The sequence below is a fragment of the Papio anubis genome, chromosome 16, assembly GCF_008728515.1.
Source record: "Papio anubis isolate 15944 chromosome 16, Panubis1.0, whole genome shotgun sequence".
NCBI lineage: Eukaryota > Metazoa > Chordata > Mammalia > Primates > Cercopithecidae > Papio > Papio anubis.
In genome coordinates, this window is record NC_044991.1 from 21,087,108 (window position 1) to 21,109,537 (window position 22,430).

General features: G+C 42.8%; 1 protein-coding gene across 5 annotated transcripts in view; it reads right to left on the bottom strand.

Annotated features, from left to right (window-relative positions):
- Positions 1-22,430, bottom strand: part of NF2 (neurofibromin 2) — a 101,125-nt gene that overhangs the window by 46,436 nt on the left and 32,259 nt on the right. For all 5 annotated transcript variants that reach the window (XM_009217048.4, XM_009217049.4, XM_003905393.5 and 2 more), the window contains exons 2-4: positions 15,824-15,949; positions 13,497-13,619; positions 10,748-10,831 (exon numbers count right to left, since the gene is read on the bottom strand). In XM_009217048.4, the coding sequence (XP_009215312.1) occupies positions 10,748-10,831; positions 13,497-13,619; positions 15,824-15,949 (333 nt within the window). The remainder of the gene's footprint in view (positions 1-10,747; positions 10,832-13,496; positions 13,620-15,823; positions 15,950-22,430) is intronic.

Sequence of the window (22,430 nt, forward strand, 5' to 3'; positions counted from 1 at the left end):
GCCTATCTCTTATAAATCAGCATACAGTGGCTCTTCGTTTTACCAGAAACAACAAAGCTCAGTACTTCAGTAAAATCTTCTATAAACATTTATTCTTTTAGCCACCAACAGTGAAAAAACAAAGGATCAGGCACAAGGCTGCTGGTTCTATATACCACCAAATTTCTAATTATTTCATTCTGTCCTTTCATTCTCAAAAAGCCTCAAGTTAAGATTTCTGGTGTGTTCTCCAAATGAAGTGGCCTAAAACTATAGACACAGGAGTGAAAGAAGATATTCATCATTAACTTTAAATCATGCCTCATTCCCATATCACCTTAACTGTAAAAGTCCCGTGAATTAATATTTCTTTTGAATCTCATAATTATCTTTCAAGTAGCAGAATTGTATTGCATTATTTTTTTGAATCTTAAGGGAATTAATTTGTCAATTTTTTTCTTTTTTTTTGAGACAGTCTCACTCTGTCACCCAGGCTGGAGTGCAATGGCACGATCTCAGCTCACCACAACCTCCACCTCCCAGGTTAAAGCGATTCTCCTGCCTCAGTCTTCTGAGTAGCTGGGATTACAGGCGCATGCCACCACGCCGGGTTAATTTCTGTACTTTTAGTAGAGATGGGGTTTCACCATGTTGGCCAGGCTGGTCTCGAACTTCTGACCTTGGGATCTACCCACCTTGGCCTCCCAAAGTGCTGAGATTACAGGTGTGAGCCACCGCACCTGACCTAATTTGTCAAATTTAAACATTTTAAATATGCCACAGTTTTTGTAACACAGTTTAGGCATTTCTTCATTTAAAAAACTAGGCTGGGCACCATGGCTCATGCCTGTAATCCTAGGACTTTGGGAGGCCAAAATGGGAGAATCACTTGAGCCCAGGGGTTAAGGCTGCAGTGAGCTGTGATTGTGCCACTACACTCCAGCCTGAGTGACAGTGGAAGATCCTGTCTATAAAAACAAAAATGGCCGGGCTGAGACAGGCGGATCACGAGGTCAGGAGATCGAGACCATCCTGGCTAACACGGTGAAACCCTGTCTCTACTAAAAAATACAAAAAACTAGCCGGGCGAGGTGGCGGGCGCCTGTAGTCCCAGCTACTTGGGAGGCTGAGGCAGGAGAATGGCGTAAACCCGGAGGCGGAGCTTGCAGTGAGCTGAGATCTGGCCACTGCACTCCAGCCTGGGCGATAGAGCGAGACACCACCTCAAAAAATAATAATAATAATAATAATAACTTAGAAATTATAAATGAAAGGCCTTGGTATCTCTCTGCTTCTGGGGGGCTCAGAGACATGATGTAGTAAGTCGTAACTGTACTAAGCTTTAACAGTACTCCCTGCAAGGCAGCTGTAGAGTGAGGGTAGGAGCCTGGCTCTGCAGGCAGGCTGCCTAAGGTTTTATCCTACATCTTTCACATAGTAGCTATGTGAGCTTGGAAATTTTTGTGTCTCAGCTTTCTCATCTGTAAAACAGGAATAAGAATAGTATTTATCTTGCAGGACTCTTACAGGGATTGAATTAAATAAGACCAGCAAAGTTTTTAAAACTATGCTTGGCCGGGCGCGGTGGCTCACGCCTGTAATCCCAGCACTTTTGGGAGACCTAAGCAGGTAGATCACCTGAGGTTGAGAGTTCGAGACCAACCTGACCAAATGGAGAAACCCTGTCTCTACTAAAAATACAAAATTAGCCGGGCTAATTAGGTGGCGGTACATGCCTGTAATCCCAGCTACTCGGGAGGCTGAGGCAGAAGAATCGCTTGAACCTGGGAGGCGGAGGTTGCAGTGAGCCAAGATCATGCCATTGCACTCCAGCCTGGGCAACAAGAGCGAAACTCCATCTCAAAAAAAAAAAAATAATAAAAATAATAAAATAAAATAAATAAAACTATGCTTGATACATACAACCTGATGTCCAAAAGATCTCAGGTCTCTCCAAATCTGTCTTCTTATTTGTCAGATGAGAGTACTGGCCTTAGAGGATCTTGAAGGGAAGTGGGGGGGTGCTGGAGTACCCCTTCTGAGGGCTTGAGTAAGGCATCCTCTCTCTAAGCCTCAACTTCCTCATCTGTAGAGTGAGGGTCATAAGAGCATCTGCCTTACAGGGGATGATGAGGATGAAGTAAAACAATACACACAGGTAAGCATTTAGCACAGCACATGGCTCGTGGTGAAAGTCAGGTATTATTATTATTGCCATCCTCTGCATTACTTATGACAACATTGATCATTGTTTGCCTCCTGGATTTCTGAAAGGGTAGGATGCTAAAGAAAGCCCTGTTAGTTGCATCTGCAAATCTCTCAATAGTGCTGACCAAGCTCTAATGCAAAAGCAAGCAGATATGCAAAGCTAAAGTTGTAAATTCAGGTTCCAAAGGCATGCAAGATTAACAATCCCCATTATTCTACCAAGCTCTCAGCTAGTCCACTGATCAAATACATCACATTCGAGCAATGCAGAGGTGGCAAAGACCCTGCTGAAAGAACTTCTCCACTGGACTAACTCTGCTTCCAACATTAAAGCTACCTTGATGTATGTGTCTGCTCTTAAATGTCCCTTTAAACAACAAGGGAAGAAAAAAATCCTGAAGTTGTGGTAGGGTAGCTGGTGAATACAAAAGAAAGTCATACCACTCCAGGGATGGAGATGGCTGCTCCTCATCCTTTTATGTAACAGATGCATTCTGATAATGTAACTGGGGTGAATTTACTGGGAAGCTAGGGAAGCTTGGACTTCAGGTCTCTGCACTTTCATAGGCCTGCACCTAATTTGGTACTCTTGCATTGAAGACACTCCCCTAAATTATTAAAATTCAGACCCAGAAAACCTGGACCTACTCCTGACATAAACTAATTGAATTTAAATTCAAGGAGTTTACCATTTAAAAGACTTGTGGAGCCAATATTTAGGTTAAATGGAGCCTCTATCTGGATATGAAATAATTTCCTCTGTCTATAACTATGAGAAATGAAATAAAATGCTCTGAGTAGGATTTCAAAAACATGAAGGTTAGATTACTACATGTATAGAAAAAAGACAAGACCCCCTACCTACTATACCCACACACCAGTCAATAAATTCTTAAACCTACAAACAAAAATCCATAAAAATACCAGAAAACATAACAGAGTATGGATATAACAATGGTTGGTAAAGGCATTTTAAAGGTCACTCAAAACATACAAAGAAAAAGATTGACCAGTCTGATATGTAAAATAGACAAAAGGTTGATAACCCGTAATACATGGAACGTCTACAAATCAATCAGAAAAAGATAAACAGGTTGAGTGCAGTGGCTCATGCCTGTAATCCCAGCACTTTTGGAGGCCAAGGCGGGTGGATCACCCGAGATCAGCAACTTCAGACCAGTCTGGCCAACATGGTGAAACCCCATCTGTACTAAAAATAAAAAAATTAGCTGGGCGTGGTTGTGCACGCCTATAGTCCCAGCTGAGGCAGAAGGATCACTTGAACCTGGGAAAGGAAGAAAGGAAGAAAGAAAAGAAAAGGAAAGAAAGGGAGGGAAAGGAGGGAAGGAGGGAAGGAAGGAGGGAAGGAAGGAGGGAAGGAAGGAGGGAGGGAGGGAGGGAAGGAAGGAAGGAAGGAAGGAAGGAAGGAAGGAAGGAAGGAAGGAAGGAAGGAAGGAAGGCAGGCAGGCAGGCAGGCGAGAGAAAGAAAAAAGGAAAGAAAGAAAAAGAAAGAAAGAAGGAAAGAAGAAAAGAAACAAACAATACAATAGTAGGCAAGTCACAAACGGTTGATTCACAGAACAAAGAAATACAAATGGCCAGTAAGTTTATGAAAAGATGTTCAGTCCCAATAGCAATCAAGGAAGTGCAAATTTAAAAAAATATTTTTCTATCAATTAGCAAAAATTTTAAAGACTGATAGTATCTCCTGTTGGAAAGGATGTGGAAAAACAGGTATTCTCACACACTGTTACTGAAAGTTAAATCATGACATCACTTTTGGAGGGTGATCTGGCTGTATCTATTTAAATTTTTTATTGAGACAAAATTTATATACATAAATTTACCACATTAAGTATACAATTCAGTGTTTTTTAGTATATTCAGAATGTTGTGCAACCATCACCACTACCTAATTCCAGAACATTTCCATTACCCCAAAAAGAAATCCTGTACCCACTGGCCATCACTCCTAATTGCTTACAGGCTTGAGCCACCGCGCCCGGCCAATTTTTAATTTTTAATTTTTGTGGGTACATAGTAGGTATATATATATTTGCGGAGTATATGAGATGTTTTGATACAGGCGGGCAATGTGAAATAATCACACCATGGAGAATGGGTGTCCATCCCCTCAAGCATTTATCCTTTGTGTTACAAACAATCCAATTACATTCTTGGAGTTATTTTTAAGTGTACAATTATTATTGATTATAGCCACCCTGTTGTGCTATCAAATAGTAGGTCTTACTCATTTTTTCTTTTTTTTTTTTTTGGACCAGTGGCTCCTTTTTTATTTTCATTTTTCAGACAGAGTCTCACTCTGTCACCCTAGGCTGGAGCGCAGGGGTGCAATCTCAGCTCACTGCAACCTCTGCTTCCCGGGTTCAACTGATTCTCGTGCCTCAGCCTCCCTAGTAGCTGGATTACAGGCATATGCCACCACACCTGGCTAATTTTTGTATATTTTTTAGTAGAGATGGAGTTTCGCCATGTTGGCCAAGCTGGTCTCAAGCTCCTGGCCTCAAGTGATCCACCCGCTTTAGCCTCCCAAACTTTGGGATTACAGGCATGAGCCACCATGCCTGGCCAATACCAGTCACTCCTAATTTCCTCCTTCTCCCCTCCCCTGGCAACCACTAAATCTACTTTCTGTCTCTATGGATTTGCCTGTTCTGGACATTTCATATACAGGTAAGTGGAAGCATAAAGTATGTGGCCTTTTGTGTCTGGCTTTTTTTTTTTTTGTTTCACATTACTTACATTTTAAATTATCTTATTCTTTTTTTTTTTAATTATTATACTAATTATCTTATTCTTTAACCCAGTTATGCCATGTCTTGGTATCTATTATAGGGAGATATTATTCATATATGCCCAAAGATGCATATTCAAGGATGTCCATTGCATCTGTTTCACCAATAGAAAAATAACAGAAAGAAAAACAAACCTAAATATCTACCAATAAAGATATATTTAAATAATCCAGTCCCTCCTTTCTATGAGATAATAGTTCAGCAGTTAAATGAAAATGACATGGGGCCAGGTGCAGTGATTCATGCCTGTAATCCCTGCACTTTTGGAGGCTGAGGCGGGCAGAGAGCTTGTGCCCAGGAGTTTGAGACCTGCCTGGGCAACAAGGGGAAACCCTATCTCTACAAAAAACACAAAAATTAGCATGGCATACGCTGAGGCTGAAGTGGGAGGATCCTTTGAGCCTGGGAGGCAGAGGTTGCAGTGAGCGGAGATTGTGCCACCTGGGTGACAGAGAGAGACTCTGCTGTCTCAAAAAGAAACAAAAATGAAGTGGGTCTAGCTGTTGTGACAGTTTTGTTGTTTTGTTTTTTTTTTTGAGACGGAGTCTCGCTCTGTGGCCCAGGCTGGAGTGCAGTGGCTGGATCTCAGCTCACTGCAAGCTCCGCCTCCCGGGTTCACGCCATTCTCCTGCCTCAGCCTCCCGAGTAGCTGGGACTACAGGCGCCCGCCACCTTGCCCAGCTAGTTTTTTGTATTTTTTAGTAGAGATGGGGTTTCACCATGTCAGCCAGGATGGTCTCGATCTCCTGACCTCGTGATCCGCCCGTCTCGGCCTCCCAAAGTGCTGGGATTACAGGCTTGAGCCATTGCGCCCGGCCTGTTGTGACAGTTTTAAATGGAAAGGATGTGTGTGCAGCGATTCCTCTGGAGTAGCCACCTAGAACAGCCAGCGGTGTGTCTCCTCACTTCCACCCGCCTCTTTCACACCTGGTGCTCTACAGAGGTTATGTCAATTTCACAATCCCTTTGGCAGGTAAATGAGCACCAACATCTAGGGATTACTAGATAGTTACCCAATCTAGTAATCCCTGCCAATCTTATGGGTTTGAAATGTTGCCTTATTGTTGCTTTTTCTTTTTCTTGATCACATGTGAGATGAAACATCTTTTTGTATTTATGACCATTCTTGTTTTCTCTTCTATAAAGTGCCTGTTCATGCCCTGTTCATAGCATTTGTCTTTTTCTTATCAACTTAAGATTTTTTTTATATTTGGGTTCACTTCTTTTGTCAACCTCTTATGTAATTCTTCTTCTAGACACCTACCTTTTTACATTTTTTAACTTTATTTATTTATTTATTTATTTTTGAGATGCAGTCTCACTTCATTGCCTAGGCTGGAGTGCAGTGGTGTGATCTTGGTTCTCTGCAACCTCTGCTTCCTGGATTCAAGCAATTCTTCTGCCTCAGTCTCCCAAGTAGCTGGGACTACAGGTGCCCACCACTGCACCCGGCTATCTTTTATATGTATGTATGTATGTATGCATTTATTTTTGTAGGCACCTACCTTAAGGGGAAAAAGCATTTGCACATGTACATAAGGAATCACGTAAAAGGATCTTCATTTCAGCACTGTTTATATAATAGGGAAAAAGTAGAAACAAACTACCTCTCCCTCAGAAGGGGAACAGATAAACTAAGTATATTTATCAGTGGTTACCATACGGCAGTTAAAATCAATGAGCTACATCTATATACACAACATGGATACATCTCAAAGTAGATGCTGAGTGGGAGAAAAAATATCATTCTGTAAAAGGATATGGAAAAAAGGGATATGCAGAGTATAGCACCATCTAATCAACTTTTTATCTCCTGGATATTTTTATATCAGTCAGCCCCCATCCAACCAACCACCTGAAGTGTGAACCTAATATTTTCTCACCAGGGCAACTATCACAGCCTTCTAATGGGTCTCCCTGTTTCCAAAGTTGTCTCACTCCAATCTGTCCATCACACAGCCACTACAGGCTCTATCTAAAATATAAACCCTTCACTGCATCACCCACAGGATAAAGTTAAGACCTTTTATGATCTGATTTCCTGCATACCTCTCCAGACTCAACTCTTGCCACTCTCTACCTATACTTTACACATACTCAATTTTCTAACTCAATTGCACTTTGGTACTCTGTCCCTGATTTGCATTAAAGAGTACGAAGAAACTAAGCTTCCCCTCCCACAATTCTTTTCTCTCTTCTGATCACTAGGAGTCTGCATGCAGCAACACAAGATTCATACATTATATGCCATTCTCTCCCAAAGTCATTTTTAATAAGAACACATTTCCAACACCAAATGGTCAATATACAATCCAACAGGTGATTTAAACACTGCAAGATGGTTTAGTGTGTCATGTGATTGCACCAAAAAAACCCTGCCTACATTTTTTTTTTTTTTTGAGATAGAGTCTCACTCTGTTGCCTAGGCTGGAGGTCAATGGCGCAATCTCAGCTCACTGTAGTCTCTGCCTCCCAGGTTTAAGCAATTCTCCTGTCTCAGCCTCCCAAGTAGCTGGAACTACAAGTACACACCACCACACCTCACTAATTTTTGTATTTTTAGTAGAGATGAGTTTTCACCATATTGGTCAGGCTGATCTGGAACTCCTGACCTCGGGTGATCCATCCGCCTTGGCCTCCCAAAGTGCTGGGATTATAGGTGTGAGCCACTATGCCGGTCCCTGCCTACATTTTTTATTCAAGTATAACTCAAATATGGTTCTTGTTAACTGAACCATGTGATTAGTATTTGTATTTATACTTTGAGGGTAATTGTTTCTTTATGCTTTGGAATTAACTGTGTCTATATCATTCCAACAGCTGAAATACTGCAATGAATACATTTGTGCATAATTACATTCCATGTGTTAATGAGCTCAATTCGCTTTCCCTTCCACACTTCTAAAGTTCCTTTCTGTTTCAGAAAGGTTGTGGAAGAAAACAAGCTGAATATAATGGAAGGAACCAGTATGACTTACTGAAAAACTTAGACAAATGTGATCATATAAATGAAACTAGCCTTTAGTGAAAGGCAGGGCTTGCTACCCAAAGACCTCCCTCACGCTAGACAGTGAGAGGCAAGTGCAATGTGCTAACTTAGGCAGCCTGGACACCAGGGTTCCCATCCCAGCTCCACTCATTCCATTTGGCCTGAAATCCTCTCCATCGAGAAGTGGGCTATAAATTTCATCAAAATAGGCTTAACATAAAAGTATTGTGAGTTTGGACAAATCACAAATTCCTTTCTGAGCCTTATATTCCTCATCTGCAAAACAGGCATAATACTCTTAAGCCTTGGCTTCCGGAAAGACTACACTGAGTGTCACACAAAATATTCATTTGTATTGCTTTGGTAAAACTAGAAAACACTATGGGCAAGTGAGATCTTATTAATATTATAATCAGATATCCCTTAACTATTAATCAGCAGTCCTAGAAACTGGAAGCATGCCATAGTAAGCCTTAGTTTCCCAAATGAAGACTTTAAGCTATAGATTACCTTTATTTGTAAGATCCTTAAAATTTACACCGGAAAAAATAGCTAGAACATCCTCCTCCATGTGAGCCACATATGTTGTCTGTGAATCACTTTCATCTCCAAATTAGTAGGATCCAAATTAGCAGGGCTTTCCTACAGTGAAATCTGTTTAAGCAAACATCTGCTGGTTCCCTGAAAAGTGATTTTTTTCTACAGGTGGCCTTTGAATTTGTGGCCCAAAAATCCATGGAAAGAAAATATAGCCTTTGAGATGGAAGCCCTTCAAAGAGAGGTGGTGTCCTTGAGAGCCCGGGTCTACTCTCACTGGGGAGAAAGTGTGTGAAAAGGAACTCAACTCCAGGCTAGGAAGTGCTCGGATTTAATCAAAGTGTCAATGACTGCTTCATCACTGTCAGGGTGATACTGATTGAAAGGACACATTTTTCCTCTTGCTAATATTCTTGATCAAAGCATAAAAGGAAGCATATGTTTTAGTTGAATGAGGGCCCATTTTCTGTTTTCTCATTTACTCATTTTTCAGGGAAGTAGAATATGGGAGGCACAAAATGCAATCCCAAAGCCATGAATTCCGCCCTTCTGCCCTTAGCTTTGCCCAAGATTGTCTGAATGACCTTGGGCAAATCACTGACGGCAGATACTTGCTTTAGTGCCTGCCTATGAGACAGTCAACTACTCCCATGCTCCCTCCCCACCCCGGGCCTGGTGAATACTCAGCAAATATTACATGAGCCACCAAATGATTAAATTGACTTTAGTGCTTCTGTTGGTCTGACCAGCACATATAGCCCTTTTCCCCTACAAATGATAGTTACTTCCTGGCTTTCATCTGAAATTGCATTAATCTACCCCAAAAAGCGAGCTAAGAGTATTTTATTAATTTTTCTAACCGTATAGGGAAATGACTTCATGAACACCTATAATTAAAAAGAAAAATAAGTGAAAAGATTATGTTTTAAAATCACACAAGTAAGGCTAGGCGCGGTGACTCACACCTGTAATCCCAGCACTTTGGGAGGCCAAGGTAGAAGGATCACTTGAGCTCAGGAGTTTGAGACCAGCCTGGGCAACATAGTGAGACCTCATCTCTATAAAAATAAAAATAAAACATAAATAAAATAAAATCACACAAGTAATCAAGGAGTCCCAATTCTGGGGACAACGTCTTGTGCTCTGGTGAAAGGCAGGGAGCAGGGAAACCAAGAGAAGGTGATATATGACTGAAGTGAAAAATCTGAGGGACATGAAACACCCTGGCTGACTCTCTCATTGGTCTTGTTTTAAAAAAAAAAAAAAAAAAATATCTAGGCCGGGCGCGGTGGCTCACGCCTGTAATCCCAACACTTTGGGAGGCCGAGGTGGGCAGATCATGAGGTCAGGAGATCGAGACCATCCTGGCTAACATGGTGAAACCCCGTCTCTATGAAAAATACAAAAAATGAGCCGGGCGTGGTGGTGGGCACCTGTAGTCCCAGCTTCTTGGGAGGCTGACGCAGGGGAATAGTGGGAACCCAGGAGGCGGAGCTTGCAGTGAGCCGAGATTGCGCCACTGCACTCCAGCCAGGGTGACAGAGTGAGACTCCGTCTGGCAGGGGAGGGGGAAAAAAAAAGGTCTATAGTGGTTTAATGGAAGTCAATGATTTTCAGCTAACCAGACAGCTCAATTGGGCCTGGTGGGCCACAGCACCTGCAGTGCTCAGCCACATGAACAGCTAGCATGTCAATCAGGGGCAGATGAAGCAGGGCATTCTCTGAGGGTGTAGTGTAGTGTCACACAGGGCAGCTGGTTCACAAATGAGTTCGGAGTGAGGACCTGGGCCTTTCTGACTTAAAGGCCATGTTTGGCTAAAACTGGAGACCACAAATTCATTTTTCCTGGCTAATAGAAAGGTTGTACCACATGGTTGAGTTTATGGTAAAAAGAAAAAAGGTTTGTCCAGTAAATATCATAAACCACATGTACATAATGAGATTACACAGAAAATTCATCTTGCTGAATGAATTCACTTAGAATGAATTCTAATTCATTAGAATGATACTTATAATTTGTGCACATCACACACACACAAGATCATACAAACACTGGAACAGCGACAGTGGTTCTCCCAAGTCCACAAGTCCCATAACATCTCACTTCCTGGGGCAAGTCTCTCTGAAGTACAGAAAACCCAAAGAAAGACAAGAGAGGAGTGATCCCATAACCCAAATTAACCCCCAGGAAGAATACATTTTTCTTATTTGAGCCTACCTTGGCCTGGACGGCGTAAGAAGCCAGGAGCACAGAAGCCTCGGGAGGGCAGTAGATCTTTTCATCTAAAATCTGCTTCTTTACCTGAAAGGAGCAACAAGGGGGACATGATACTGTGTGCGTGGAAGTGAGATGTATAGGCTGATCACAACAGATGGCTGCACGGCATTCTAATGAGGGTTGCCAGAGCAGCCTGCTAATAATTTTCTGACAAAGGGTACAATATTTTTTTACTGATGCAGACAGGTGGAGAGTTCAGTCACAGAAGTTACTGGTATGACGGCTATGCATAAAAACCCCCTTACCTCTTCTCTTCATGATCAATGCTGAAGAGTAAAAATGGTCTCTGTAGTTACAACAGAGGCTGTGTGACAGAGCACCATGAACCCAAGAAGTGTCAAGAGCAGCTCTGGGGGTGACTGCAGCCTCAGTACCTTTGAATACACATGGTCCCAGAGGAAATAGATCTACTGTTAAGTATTAACACAAGACAAAAGTCACCAAGGCCACTGAGTTATGACTGCAGGAAAAAACCATCACTCTCAACATGCTGCTCTAAGGGAAAAGGAAGCAATAAAATTTGATCGATTCAACTTTTAAGTACACGTGAGGTCCAGGAAATATAATTCTTAAGCCATAATGTTGAATTAACATATTTCATTGCACTTGATTTTCTCAGAATGGTGCAACTTGGCATGTTCCAGACACAGAAGCAAGACAACGGCATGACGTGGTAGGGGGGACATTGAAATAAACACAACAGGAAAGCCAGCTCTCCTCTCACAGATATCAACAGTCACCGGATTCATAAAAGCAGTAAATTTTGCCTTGCTCAGTCATAAAAATGCCTTAACATTTCAGTATGGGGAAAATCAAGCCAAAGTCACACAAGAGACAGGCAGTGCTTCCAAGTGCTTACAAGAAAGCCATTTCTACAACATTAGGGCATTCTGGGACCTAGGAGATGGTTATGTGCTTTCGTTCAAACACAAAAATTCTTCTCAGGTTTTAAAAGCGATTTTACATTCTTAAGAGAGAAAATGAAACCTGAGATGTTTCTGAAGCAGTGAAACTTTCTAATCCCTTGGTTTCATTTCCAAAGAGAGGGGGAAAAAAGCAACACTATAGAAAAACTGAAAGAGTGTCCCTTTTTTTTTTTTTTGAGAGTTTCGCCCTTGTTGCCCAGGCTGGAGTGCAATGGTGCGATCTCAGCTCACTGCAACCTCCACCTCCTGAGTTCAAGCGATTCTCCTGCCTCAATCTCCCGAGTAGCTGGGATTACAGGCGTGTGCCACCGTGCCCGGCTAATTTTGTATTTTTAGTAAGGACGGGGTTTCTCCAAGTTGGTCAGGGTGGTCTCAAACTCCTGACCTCAGATATCCGCCCGCCTTGGCTTCCCAAAGTGTTGGGATTACAGGAGTGAGCCACCACGTCCAGCCTAAGAGTGTCCCTTTGATTTGAAAACATCTGAAATAAATTTGTCACCTCTTTTGCGTGCGCGCGCACACACACACACACCCCCCAGACCTTTTTAAAAAAGAATTTAGGGGGTCTTATTATATTTAACTTAATATTTGCTAAACACAATATACTGAGGCTGAAATTAATTACAGGAGGGCTATGTGACAGACTACCCATCTATCTCTGGGAAATCACGTAATTAATGCCCCTACTGCCATCTTTTACATTACTGAAACCTTTGAGCACACAAATAGCCCCCGTGCCAATCACTGAAACTGGCCATGAAACTGGGGGGCCACTCTGACCTGCAGTAAGAACATAAGTGAAACTGATAAGGTTTTCATCCTCACACCAGTTCCCCTCCCTGTGCCTCTGAATGGTCAACTTATAATTATGAATTTCCTAATTTCTTCAATTCGGTTGGACAATTACTTATGGAATGCCTACTGTGCACTTAATGAGCCTTGCCTTTAAGGGGCTTACAATCTAATGAGGAAGTAAGGAAGAAACAGGACAATTAAGGACACAGCATAGCATGAAGCATGATGTCTGAAGTACCACATATGGGGGACAAACTGAGTGTCACTAGAACTCTGAAGTTTTCTCTTTTTTTTTTTAGACAGAGTCTCACTCTGTCACCCAGGCTGGAGTGAAGTGGCTCAATTTTGGTTCACTGCAACCTATGCCTCCTGGGTTCAAGTGATTCTCCTGCCTCAGCCTCCTGAGTAGCTGGGATTACAGGCATGGGCCATCACGCCTGGCTAATTTTTGTATTTTTAGTAGAGATGGGGTTTCACTATGTTGGTCAGGCTGGTCTCGAACTCCTGACCTCGTGATCCGCCCACCTCAGCTTCCCAAAGTGCTGGGATTACAGGCATGAGCCACCATGCCCAGCTGAAGTTCTCTCTTAATGAGAGGGGATTTTAAACTTTCGGAAGAACTACTCCTTTATACGAGTCTCTCTTTAGCCTTCCTTTGAAACGACTGAGTACTTTTAAGTTAGCTAGAAGAAAACAGGATCCATTTTCAAGGAGATTTTAAGTTAGGTAGCTACTTGTATCCATTCTTCACCATCACACCTTCACAATTTCATCTGACACCAATTTTCATCACTCAAGTATAGTTCTGTTCTGAAGACTTTTTTCCATTACAGAACCAAAGGAGCTGACTTTCCAGAGGTAGAATATTTTTGCAATACAAAGGTGTTTGTGGTCAACTCTGAGGCCAACTCTGCAACCATTCCTGGGCAAGTTCTCTCAGAACTGGGGGGTAGCCTGGACTGATGTACCTGCAAGAAGAATAAATGTTGTGTGATCTCCTGAACCAGCTCCTCTTCGGCATTCTCAGGATAAAATTTGGCCAGGAAGTGAAAGGTGACTGGTTCTTCCTTTGAAACATCATGATCCAGTACCTGCAGAATTGCAGAGCAAAAGACAAACACACTATATTGGCACTTCTTCCTCCTGTGCTACCCTCAAAGAAGCTTTTGCAAGGTGTTCATTAAATTCTTTTCCCACTAAATTTATCACATTTCCTGAAAGTTGTGATTCTACAGTTTGAAGCATTCACAAAGTCATAAAGAGGTAATATTCACTTCCCATGGTGTTTCTGAAACAAATTAATCAATAGCCCCAAGAAGTGAGTAGAGCTAGGATTAAGGCATAAATGTTCTCAGGGCCACAGAATAGTTAAAAACTAGAAATTTATCACTCAGTAGTCTTGGACACTGTCCTTTATAGTAGGTGGAAGGTTTTTTAATTATCTGAAGTAGTGGAATCTTCCTTTATTCTTTTTTCTTGCTGCCTACTGCCAATATTTAGGTCCAGGTTAGAATACGGCTTAGAGGGCCGGGCCGGTAGTTCACACCTATAATCCCAGCACTCTGGGAGGCCGAAGCGGGTGGATCACTTAAGGTCAGGAGTTCAAGACCAGCCTGGCCAACACGGTGAAACCCCGCCTCTACTAAAAATACAAAAGAATTAGCCAGGTGTGGTGGTGGAAGCCTGTAATTCCAGCTACTCAGGAGGCTGAGGCAGGAGAATCTCTTGAACCCGGAAGGTGGAGGTTGCAGTGAGCCGAGATTGCGCCATTGCACTCTAGCCTGGGCAACAAGAGCAAAACTCTGTCTTTAAAAAAAAAAAGAATACAGCTTAGAGATGATGAACTAGATCATTATGAAATCATCTAAACATTAACTGAGCAACAGAAGCAAAATGTGTCCATCATGGCAACCCTTTGTTTCGAGGAACCTCCAGAGATGCCCCACAAAATACTTGAAGCACAGTCTGTAAACCGCTGCCTTTAATCTTCTAACAATTCCATTCACCCCTGTAAAGCTTGAATCGTCTGCTCTCTAGAGTGAATTTCAAGACACAAACATGCCATGTGACAGGCTACAAGGCTCCATTAACATGTGTCGTAATGTATTTCCCTTGAGCAGCAAGTTCCATGGCTCCTGATGCCCCCAATCTAATATCCATTTGGCCTACACTCAGCTATGATTAAAATTCACTTTGCTAAGAATCATGAAAAATATACAAAAAGTTTTGCTGTCTTTGACACATAACTCTCCATGCTCCTGCCCAAACTCTAGATGGCAATGCCAAGGAGATTCAAAATCTGGTCTATGATATTCTCACTGACAATGGCCCCCAGTGGCACTTAGATGCTCATGATTATTGGGAATTACCATTGAACTTACAACCAGCAGGGATTCTAACGTGATGATTTAGATTACTGTGTACATATGTGAACACAATTTGAACACTTAAGCTTTGAGTCAAACTGGTAAAAAAAAAAAAAAATAGAAAGCCTTCATTATTTATCATGCTCAGGTAGGCAACTGAGGGGGTATCATTTGGAGTAAGAATTAGACATTGACTTACTTTGAAGTTCAGGTGTCTTTTAGGAGTTACTGACAAAAGCATACAGTGCTACTCCCTACCTGCTTTTCATGGCTAGGTAGGCAGGTCAGTAAGCAAGTGTATCTCTGTGTGAATATATGAACCCATGCAGAGGGCAGTTCCCTTAGGCAATATTCATTTCCAAGCCACATTAAAATTGCCAGGAGCCCAGCTTGCTTTGCCATGCTTCAGAAGCCCCAGAGAATCCTGAGGACAAAACGGACATTCTTTCACCCTGGGGACCAGGCACTCTCTATTCCTTAGATAATATTAATGATTAATTCATGTCAGACTATGGTGTTTCTCAAAAAGACTTAAAAATTTCCTAAAGAACACAAGCCCCAATACTCTCCAAAAGACACAAATTGGTTATTTTTAAGTATAAGAAGATAACAGTAATTTTTATTCATAAAGTTTTTATTCATAAACTGAAAGGCATAAAGCCAGAAGCAATCAGGCTGGTAACAATGGGTAAAAAAGCCAGGGCCAGCAGCAGTCTAATCCTGGTAACTTCTGCTTGCCCAGGAGAGCCTGCGGGGAGTAGGAAACTAGTAGCATCTCCAGGTCCTGCTTTCTGCATGACTTAATTCAGGAATGTGCCCCCTTCTCCATTACACAGTTACAGCGCCCCAATGATGAGCCAGGCGCCTGCTCAGGGAAAAACTGGAAAGCACACGTCAGCCCCATCAGTTTCATCGAGATCTAGCCCAACCTTCTTGTCCATTTTGAGCCAGGCCACTGTGTCCTTGATTGTGTACTGCAGTCCAAAGAACCAGGTTTCTCGGAGCCCCAGAGTCCGGCACACCAAATCAAAGAGGTCCTTCCCTTTCCACTTCATCTGCAATAACAAACCAATGGGGAAGGACACTGTGAGCAAAAATCATAATCCACTTGCACAAAAACCTTTTCTCTGCACTGTCCCACTCTCAGATTCCAAAACGTGGGGATGATACTAAGACAGCTGATGAGGACTGAATTCCTAAATAATTTTAAAGCTTCCTTCACAAACCCATGAGTGGGAAAATACCAATTAGAGCTTAATGGCTTAATCACTGCAAAGCATACACAATACATCCCTTGGACAGTTCCTTACGGATTTTAACATCCCCAAAGCTGCTAATTGAGGAAAGCTGGTAAATAAGCATCCTCATTTAGGAGAGTCTAGCCTCTTGAGTTAACTTGAAGAGATGGCTAGCTTCTAGGGACATTCATTTCCTTGAAATTTTGTTGATTTTTTTTTTAAATCATTATTTTGCCCTTGATAAAAGGCTAGTATTCCTTTAAATAAGACTGGTTTTACTACAAGTTTTTTTTTTAATGTAAAGAAATTACAATCAAAGTCGTAAATCATTGAGAAAAAGAACCATGAGAGACCAGATAGTCCAATCACAGGTCTCTCCTATCAAGGATGCCTAACTGAGGCCAAAGGGGAAGCTACTCACCCAGTCACCCAGAGCAATTTCAAACTCCTGGTATCTAAATCCAGGTGGTGAACAGATACCAATATACTGTAGTGTGTTTATCCTATAGCCTCACTTTCAAAAGAACCTGAAGCAATGGCTACTAAACTCTTCTCAGCTATTCCATCTGCTATGCGGAAAAGCAAGTTCAATGTCTTAAGGGAAGAGAATGGCCAGCAGCTTAGTAAATGCTGCCACCTAGTGGTTTTCAGGTTAAACCACCCAGGATGTTCCCATACAACCCCTTAGTTGCTGCTTGCCCCCTCCTTGCCCCAACCACCACTAAATATCAGATGGACATTCAAATACAAACTCGAGTGCGTTAGGATCATATGAGATGCATCACAGAAATGGTGGTCATGAAAGAGTAATCTTTCAACAGACATGGGAAAAAGGAGACCACTCAACTGCGCAAGCATCCATCCCTTCCTGCCCTCATTAGAAATCTCCACTCAAAGTCTTGGTACACTGAAGATGTCTAATGAAAAGGAATGAAAAAAATTCTTAGGCAGCCGGGCGGTGGTTCACGCCTGTAATCCCAGCACTTTGGGAGGCTGAGGTGGGCGGATCATGAGGTCAGGAGATCGAGACAATCCTGGCCAACATGGTGAAACCCTGTCTCTAGTAAAATACAAAAAATTAGTAGGCGTGGTAGCGCACGCCTGTAGTCCCAGCTACTTGGGAGGCTGAAGCAGCGGAATCGCTCAAACCCGGGAGGCAGAGATGGCAGTGAGCCGAGATTGCGCCAACTGCACTCCAGTCTGGCGACAAAGCAAGACTCCATCTCAAAAGAAAAAAAAATTATTAGGGTATAGAGACTTGCTATAAAACCAAGAAGGGAAAAATAAATTAGACCTCTAATACCTGATTGGTTTTTGCTAAAACCTGATTCTACAGGGAAGTTTTCAAGTAGGCTTTTCATTTTTAACACATATGAATGAACAGTGGGTTCTCTACAAGGTACTCAACAGGAAATCCCATTCCTTCTCCTGTGTTTGCAGTCAAAGTCAAGCAAAGCAGCAACCTAGATGGAAGAATATCAGGACCGCAGCAGACAAGTAGTTGAGATGCATACTGGTTTTTATCTTTTAGCAGCGCAGTTTCTCCTACCCTTCAGCTTCTGCCCTGTCTCCTCCCTGACTATAGTGGGGCCACTGCAACACTATAAAGATTGAGATCTTTAGGGATTATTTTGAGAAGAATAAAAGAAAATGATGAGTTTTATTTTTAACAGATGATCTCCCTCCTTTTTAAGGCTGAGTAATGGGCACATCCATTTCCCAGTCTGACAATAGGACAAAGGGCTTTTTAATTCACCAAAAGTTTTAATTTCTATAGGCAGATTTCACTGAAGAAATGTTATTTTGGAAAACTAGAAGCTTCAGGATGCTGATTATCCTCTTGTCTCTATTTTAAGGCAGCTCTAGTATATAAATTATAAATGACTACCTTACTACAAGATAATGTAACATTAAAGAACAGGCATTAACTTGGAAAAGTTAAACACCCCAGGGTTGAGAAGATCAAGGTAACGATTCCCAATCTGCCGTAACTCATGTTCATGGCGGGGCCGGGCTTTGGCAAGATGGGGCTGTCTGCAAGGGGGGTGTGCAGTGCATAGAAACAAAAGCTGCCACGGGAATGATGAGTGAATTTCCTGACTTGGGAGTTTAAATTCTCCAGCAAAAATTGTGTTAATGCGGTTTTCCTGTATGCTCTTCTACCTGGTTTTTAAAATGCAAAACTGGTCTTTGTTGAATGCAAAAAGACAATGTACTTGTCCCCCTTGGCACTTGCAACACAGTGAGGAGAAGTGCATCAACTCTGACACCAATTCAGAATGCCCTACTTAGATTTTTAACTTTGACACAAAGGATCGTAGACTGTCAAGAGTTGGAAATGAGCATGAGCAATTACCTAAGGCAGACTCATCCCGTTTTTGTGCAAATAAGGAAACTGAGTCACAGGATTCTTTGCCAGCTGACAAAGCACACACTGGCCTTTTTCATGGTGATCTAACATAGGCAAACCACAGACCCTAGAGTGCCTCTTTTCCTGTTCTGTGGGGTCCCTTTGTTCTTGCTGTCCAGCACTCCCCAGACACCTTTTCCAGTAAGTAACCAGTGTTTGAAACAAAATCCATTCTCAGAAGAGTCAGATATTGCTCATTTACAGCTCAATGTGAATTAAGCCTCTGTTACCTCCCACTTAGTCTTTCAACAAGGATTATAGAGCACACCCTACATGCCAACCAATGTTAGACACTGATGCTACAAAACGGTGGAAGCAGTGTTTTCCAGGAGAAATAGGCAAGACCTAGGTCAGAGAAGGCTTTAAAGAGCAAATGAGAGTTAGATGCAGGAGAGAAGGAAGTAAGTCTTTTTTAAAAGTCATGCTTTCTACAGGAAACTGCTAGTCATCTGGTAGAACTGAAACAGACAGGAGGTACATGGCGGGAATGGGGCTCCATGTGGGACCAGGTGGCTCGACTTCAGCCAAAAGCCACGAAGTCTTTGAAGACCCTTGGGCAGAGGAGTCATAGGCTCCAATCTGCATCCTGGATGGGCTCTGACAACAGGTTGGTGTATGAGTTGAAGGAAAGGTGCCCTGGATCAAGAAGGCCAGAAAGTAGGCCAATCCCTGACATAAGGAAGGCAGTAGAAGGGAGAGAAGGCTGCCTGAGAAATGGAAAAGAGGCAGAGTCACAGAACAGGTGCCTGAACAGGACCAGAGGAGACAGAATTAAGAGGGACACCTGTGTGTCTGGCTTGAGTACCAGGTGGTTCCACTAAAGGAGAGATAGAATCAAGGAGAAGCAGCAAATCTGGCAGGGATAGACAAGCAATTAAGTTTTAGACAAGATGAGTGAAGGTGCCTGAGGAAACCAAGTAAAGACAGCCAAACATATTTGATTTAAAGCCCTAATTCCACTTATAAAATAAAATGTTGTCTTTAAGCAATTAAGAAGTGTTCCTGTTTGGTTAAATCTAACTTCAACATGTTGTTACCTACATCAGGTTCTACTTTTCAACAAGCCCTTCCCCAAATGCATGAGGTTTGCTCAGTCTTCCTAATTTGGGTTTCTACTTCCTTAAAAAACAAGCACCATTGCAGGCGGATCACGAGGTCAGGAGATCGAGACTATCTTGGCTAACACGGTGAAACCCCGTCTCTACTAAAAATACAAAAAACTAGCCGGGTGTGGTGGCGGGCACCTGTAGTCCCAGCTACTCGGGAGGCTGAGGCAGGAGAATGGTGTGAACCCAGAAGGCAGAGCTTGCAGTGAGCCGAGATCATGCCACTGCATTCCAGCCTGGGTGACAGACTGAGACTCTGTCTCCAAAAAAAAAAAAAAAACAAGCACCATTGGTCACAGTTGCTCTGGGTGGTTCTCAGGTCACCCTGGGGAAAGAGGTCTTGGGGTGTGGACGGGGCGTCCAGGTGTCGGCCAACTTGCCAGAATATGACCAAGCTCATCTTCAGTGTCATCACTCGTTCACTACACCATGCTGATGCTGTGAAGTGACTCACTGTCCTCTGAACATCTCCTGAGACTGTAGGTGCCTCAGCACAAGGGCAGTATTAGTCCTCTTTCTGCTCCCCACAGTGCCCAGGCAACTGTGTACATACAAGACATGGCAAACAATGGCTGTCCACAGGATGGACTTGACTACTTCAAAAACTCAAAATTCAAAGACTTAAAGCCTGTTAACTCCCGCTCACCCACTTCTTCCACAAATAGTGAACACACACATTGTGTCCAAGCACTGCCCAAGGTGCAGGGGACAAATAGAGAATAAGAAACAAGTCTCTACTCTCAACGGACTAGGATATGAACTGGCTGGGAACAGATAATCACCCCCTTCACTGCACACATAAAACCCCAGGAGTGGGCTTTCAGCACTACAACACTTGTGAGTGCCACCACAGGGACACTCAGGGGTTGTGGGAACCTCCTATCCTGGACGGGTAGGGAAATGACATCTAAACTGGTTCCTGGTAGAAAAGAGGAACCAAGTGAAGACTAGGCTTGGGGAAGGAGGAGCAAGCAGGTAAGTATGTTCCAGGCAGAGGGAATAGCATATGCACAGGTCTAGAGGCAAAAAAAGAGGTCAGTCGTCCTTACAGGAAATGAGAGTAGGATAGTTCAGTCTGGCTGGAGGATAATGCTGTGTTTCCAAAAGGACCAAAACTACCATCTAAAATCAAGAACAAAAAATAATAATAAAATAAAATAAAAATACATAACATCAATTCTTTGTCAGCTAACTCTACCTCTCTCATCTCAACCAAAAAACAGAGAATGTCTGGTGACCATTTTCTCCATTCTCCCAAGTATGGAACACACTAGTACCATTCTAGAAATAAGAAAGAAGTTAAATTGTTACCTAAGATGGATGCCTCAGGACATGAGGGCTTAATCATTCCAGGAACTAGTCTAAAAGGAATATAGATAAGTGATGGTTATCTACCATTGGTATGAATCTCTGCACTGTCACTGTGTGACCTTGGGCAAGTGACTGAACTTCCTTGCGCTTAGCAATGGGGATAATAAACAGAACCCATCTTAGCAGATTGATCAAAGGATTAAGTGCACTGATACATTTAAAAACCCTAAGACAGTGCTTGGCCCATAGCAAATAAATACTCAGTAAGGGGTAGTTATTGTTCATTGTAACTCTGCCTCCTCTCCTTAGATTCTCAAGTGGCACTGTTTAAAGCCTCCCAGCCCAGCTTCACACCAAGGATGATGGATGACAGATCATAAAGGGCACCATCAATTCTCACTGAGCTAACCATACTATCACTCATTTGACAAACCTTTATTGAGCATCCACTACGTCCCGGTCATTGTGCTCAAAACAGGAGATAAATGATGAATTGAGGACAAGACACTGTCCCTGTTCATGTCTGACAGGGAAGACAGGTAAATGGATCACAAAAAATGCAACCTGGTAAGTGCTAACAGAACAGGGTGCTGTGGCAACACAACTCAGGTATGGGTCTCCGGGAGTAAGGTCTTTCCTGAGGAGATGCTGTCTGAGCTGTGTCTTGAAAGCCAGGGGGTAGCTGAGCTGTGGTGAAGGGGCTGACAATAGGGAGGTCACGCCAGCCGGAGGGAACAGCAGGTCTGCCACTTGGGTCCAAGCTGTTGCAAAGTGAAGGAATGTTCTTTGCACTTTTCTAGTATCAGACAAACAGCATAATTATCCTATCTGCAGTACTGAATGTTCAATGCAGTACTGAATATGCAGCTTCAGCCCAGTGCGTGTGACAGCTCTGACTCTCCACGCTGATTAGGAACCAGGTTGTTCAGTCACCGATTCAAAGCAGTGATGCATCCTGTAACAATACCTGCGGGGCTCCAAGAACCTAGGACTAGCCGGATGAGTTTCATGTTTATTTTCTGGTTAAAAAATGTCCTTTTTGGATACCTGATGGCACGTAAGGCTTTCAGGTCCTGCACTCATGCCACTTGAGGGCCTTTTTGTTAGGGTTTATCATTTTTCCTCAACAGGTTGCCAAAAGAACAGCTCCTGGTTCTGATTAAATGTTTATTTAACCCCATCGCTTTCCACCCAGCCAAAGTGTTCAAACTACTCTGGATCCACCACAGTTCCCTGCCTCATCTCAGCCTAGAAGAAGAGGGAGGCTAAAAGGCAGATGCTCATTTTGCAGAAGGAAAGAGAGAAGTGGAAAGGTGACTTGCAGTAAGAAGAAAGGCAGAAAGCACAAATGTGGACTCCAATGCCTGGAAGCTCCCTTCCACAGACCTCCTCCTCAAGGTGCCCTTCAGGCAGAGGCTAACGGGAGGAGTCTGGAAGTCCGATGCTTCTCACCTTTGTGGCTGTGCTCACC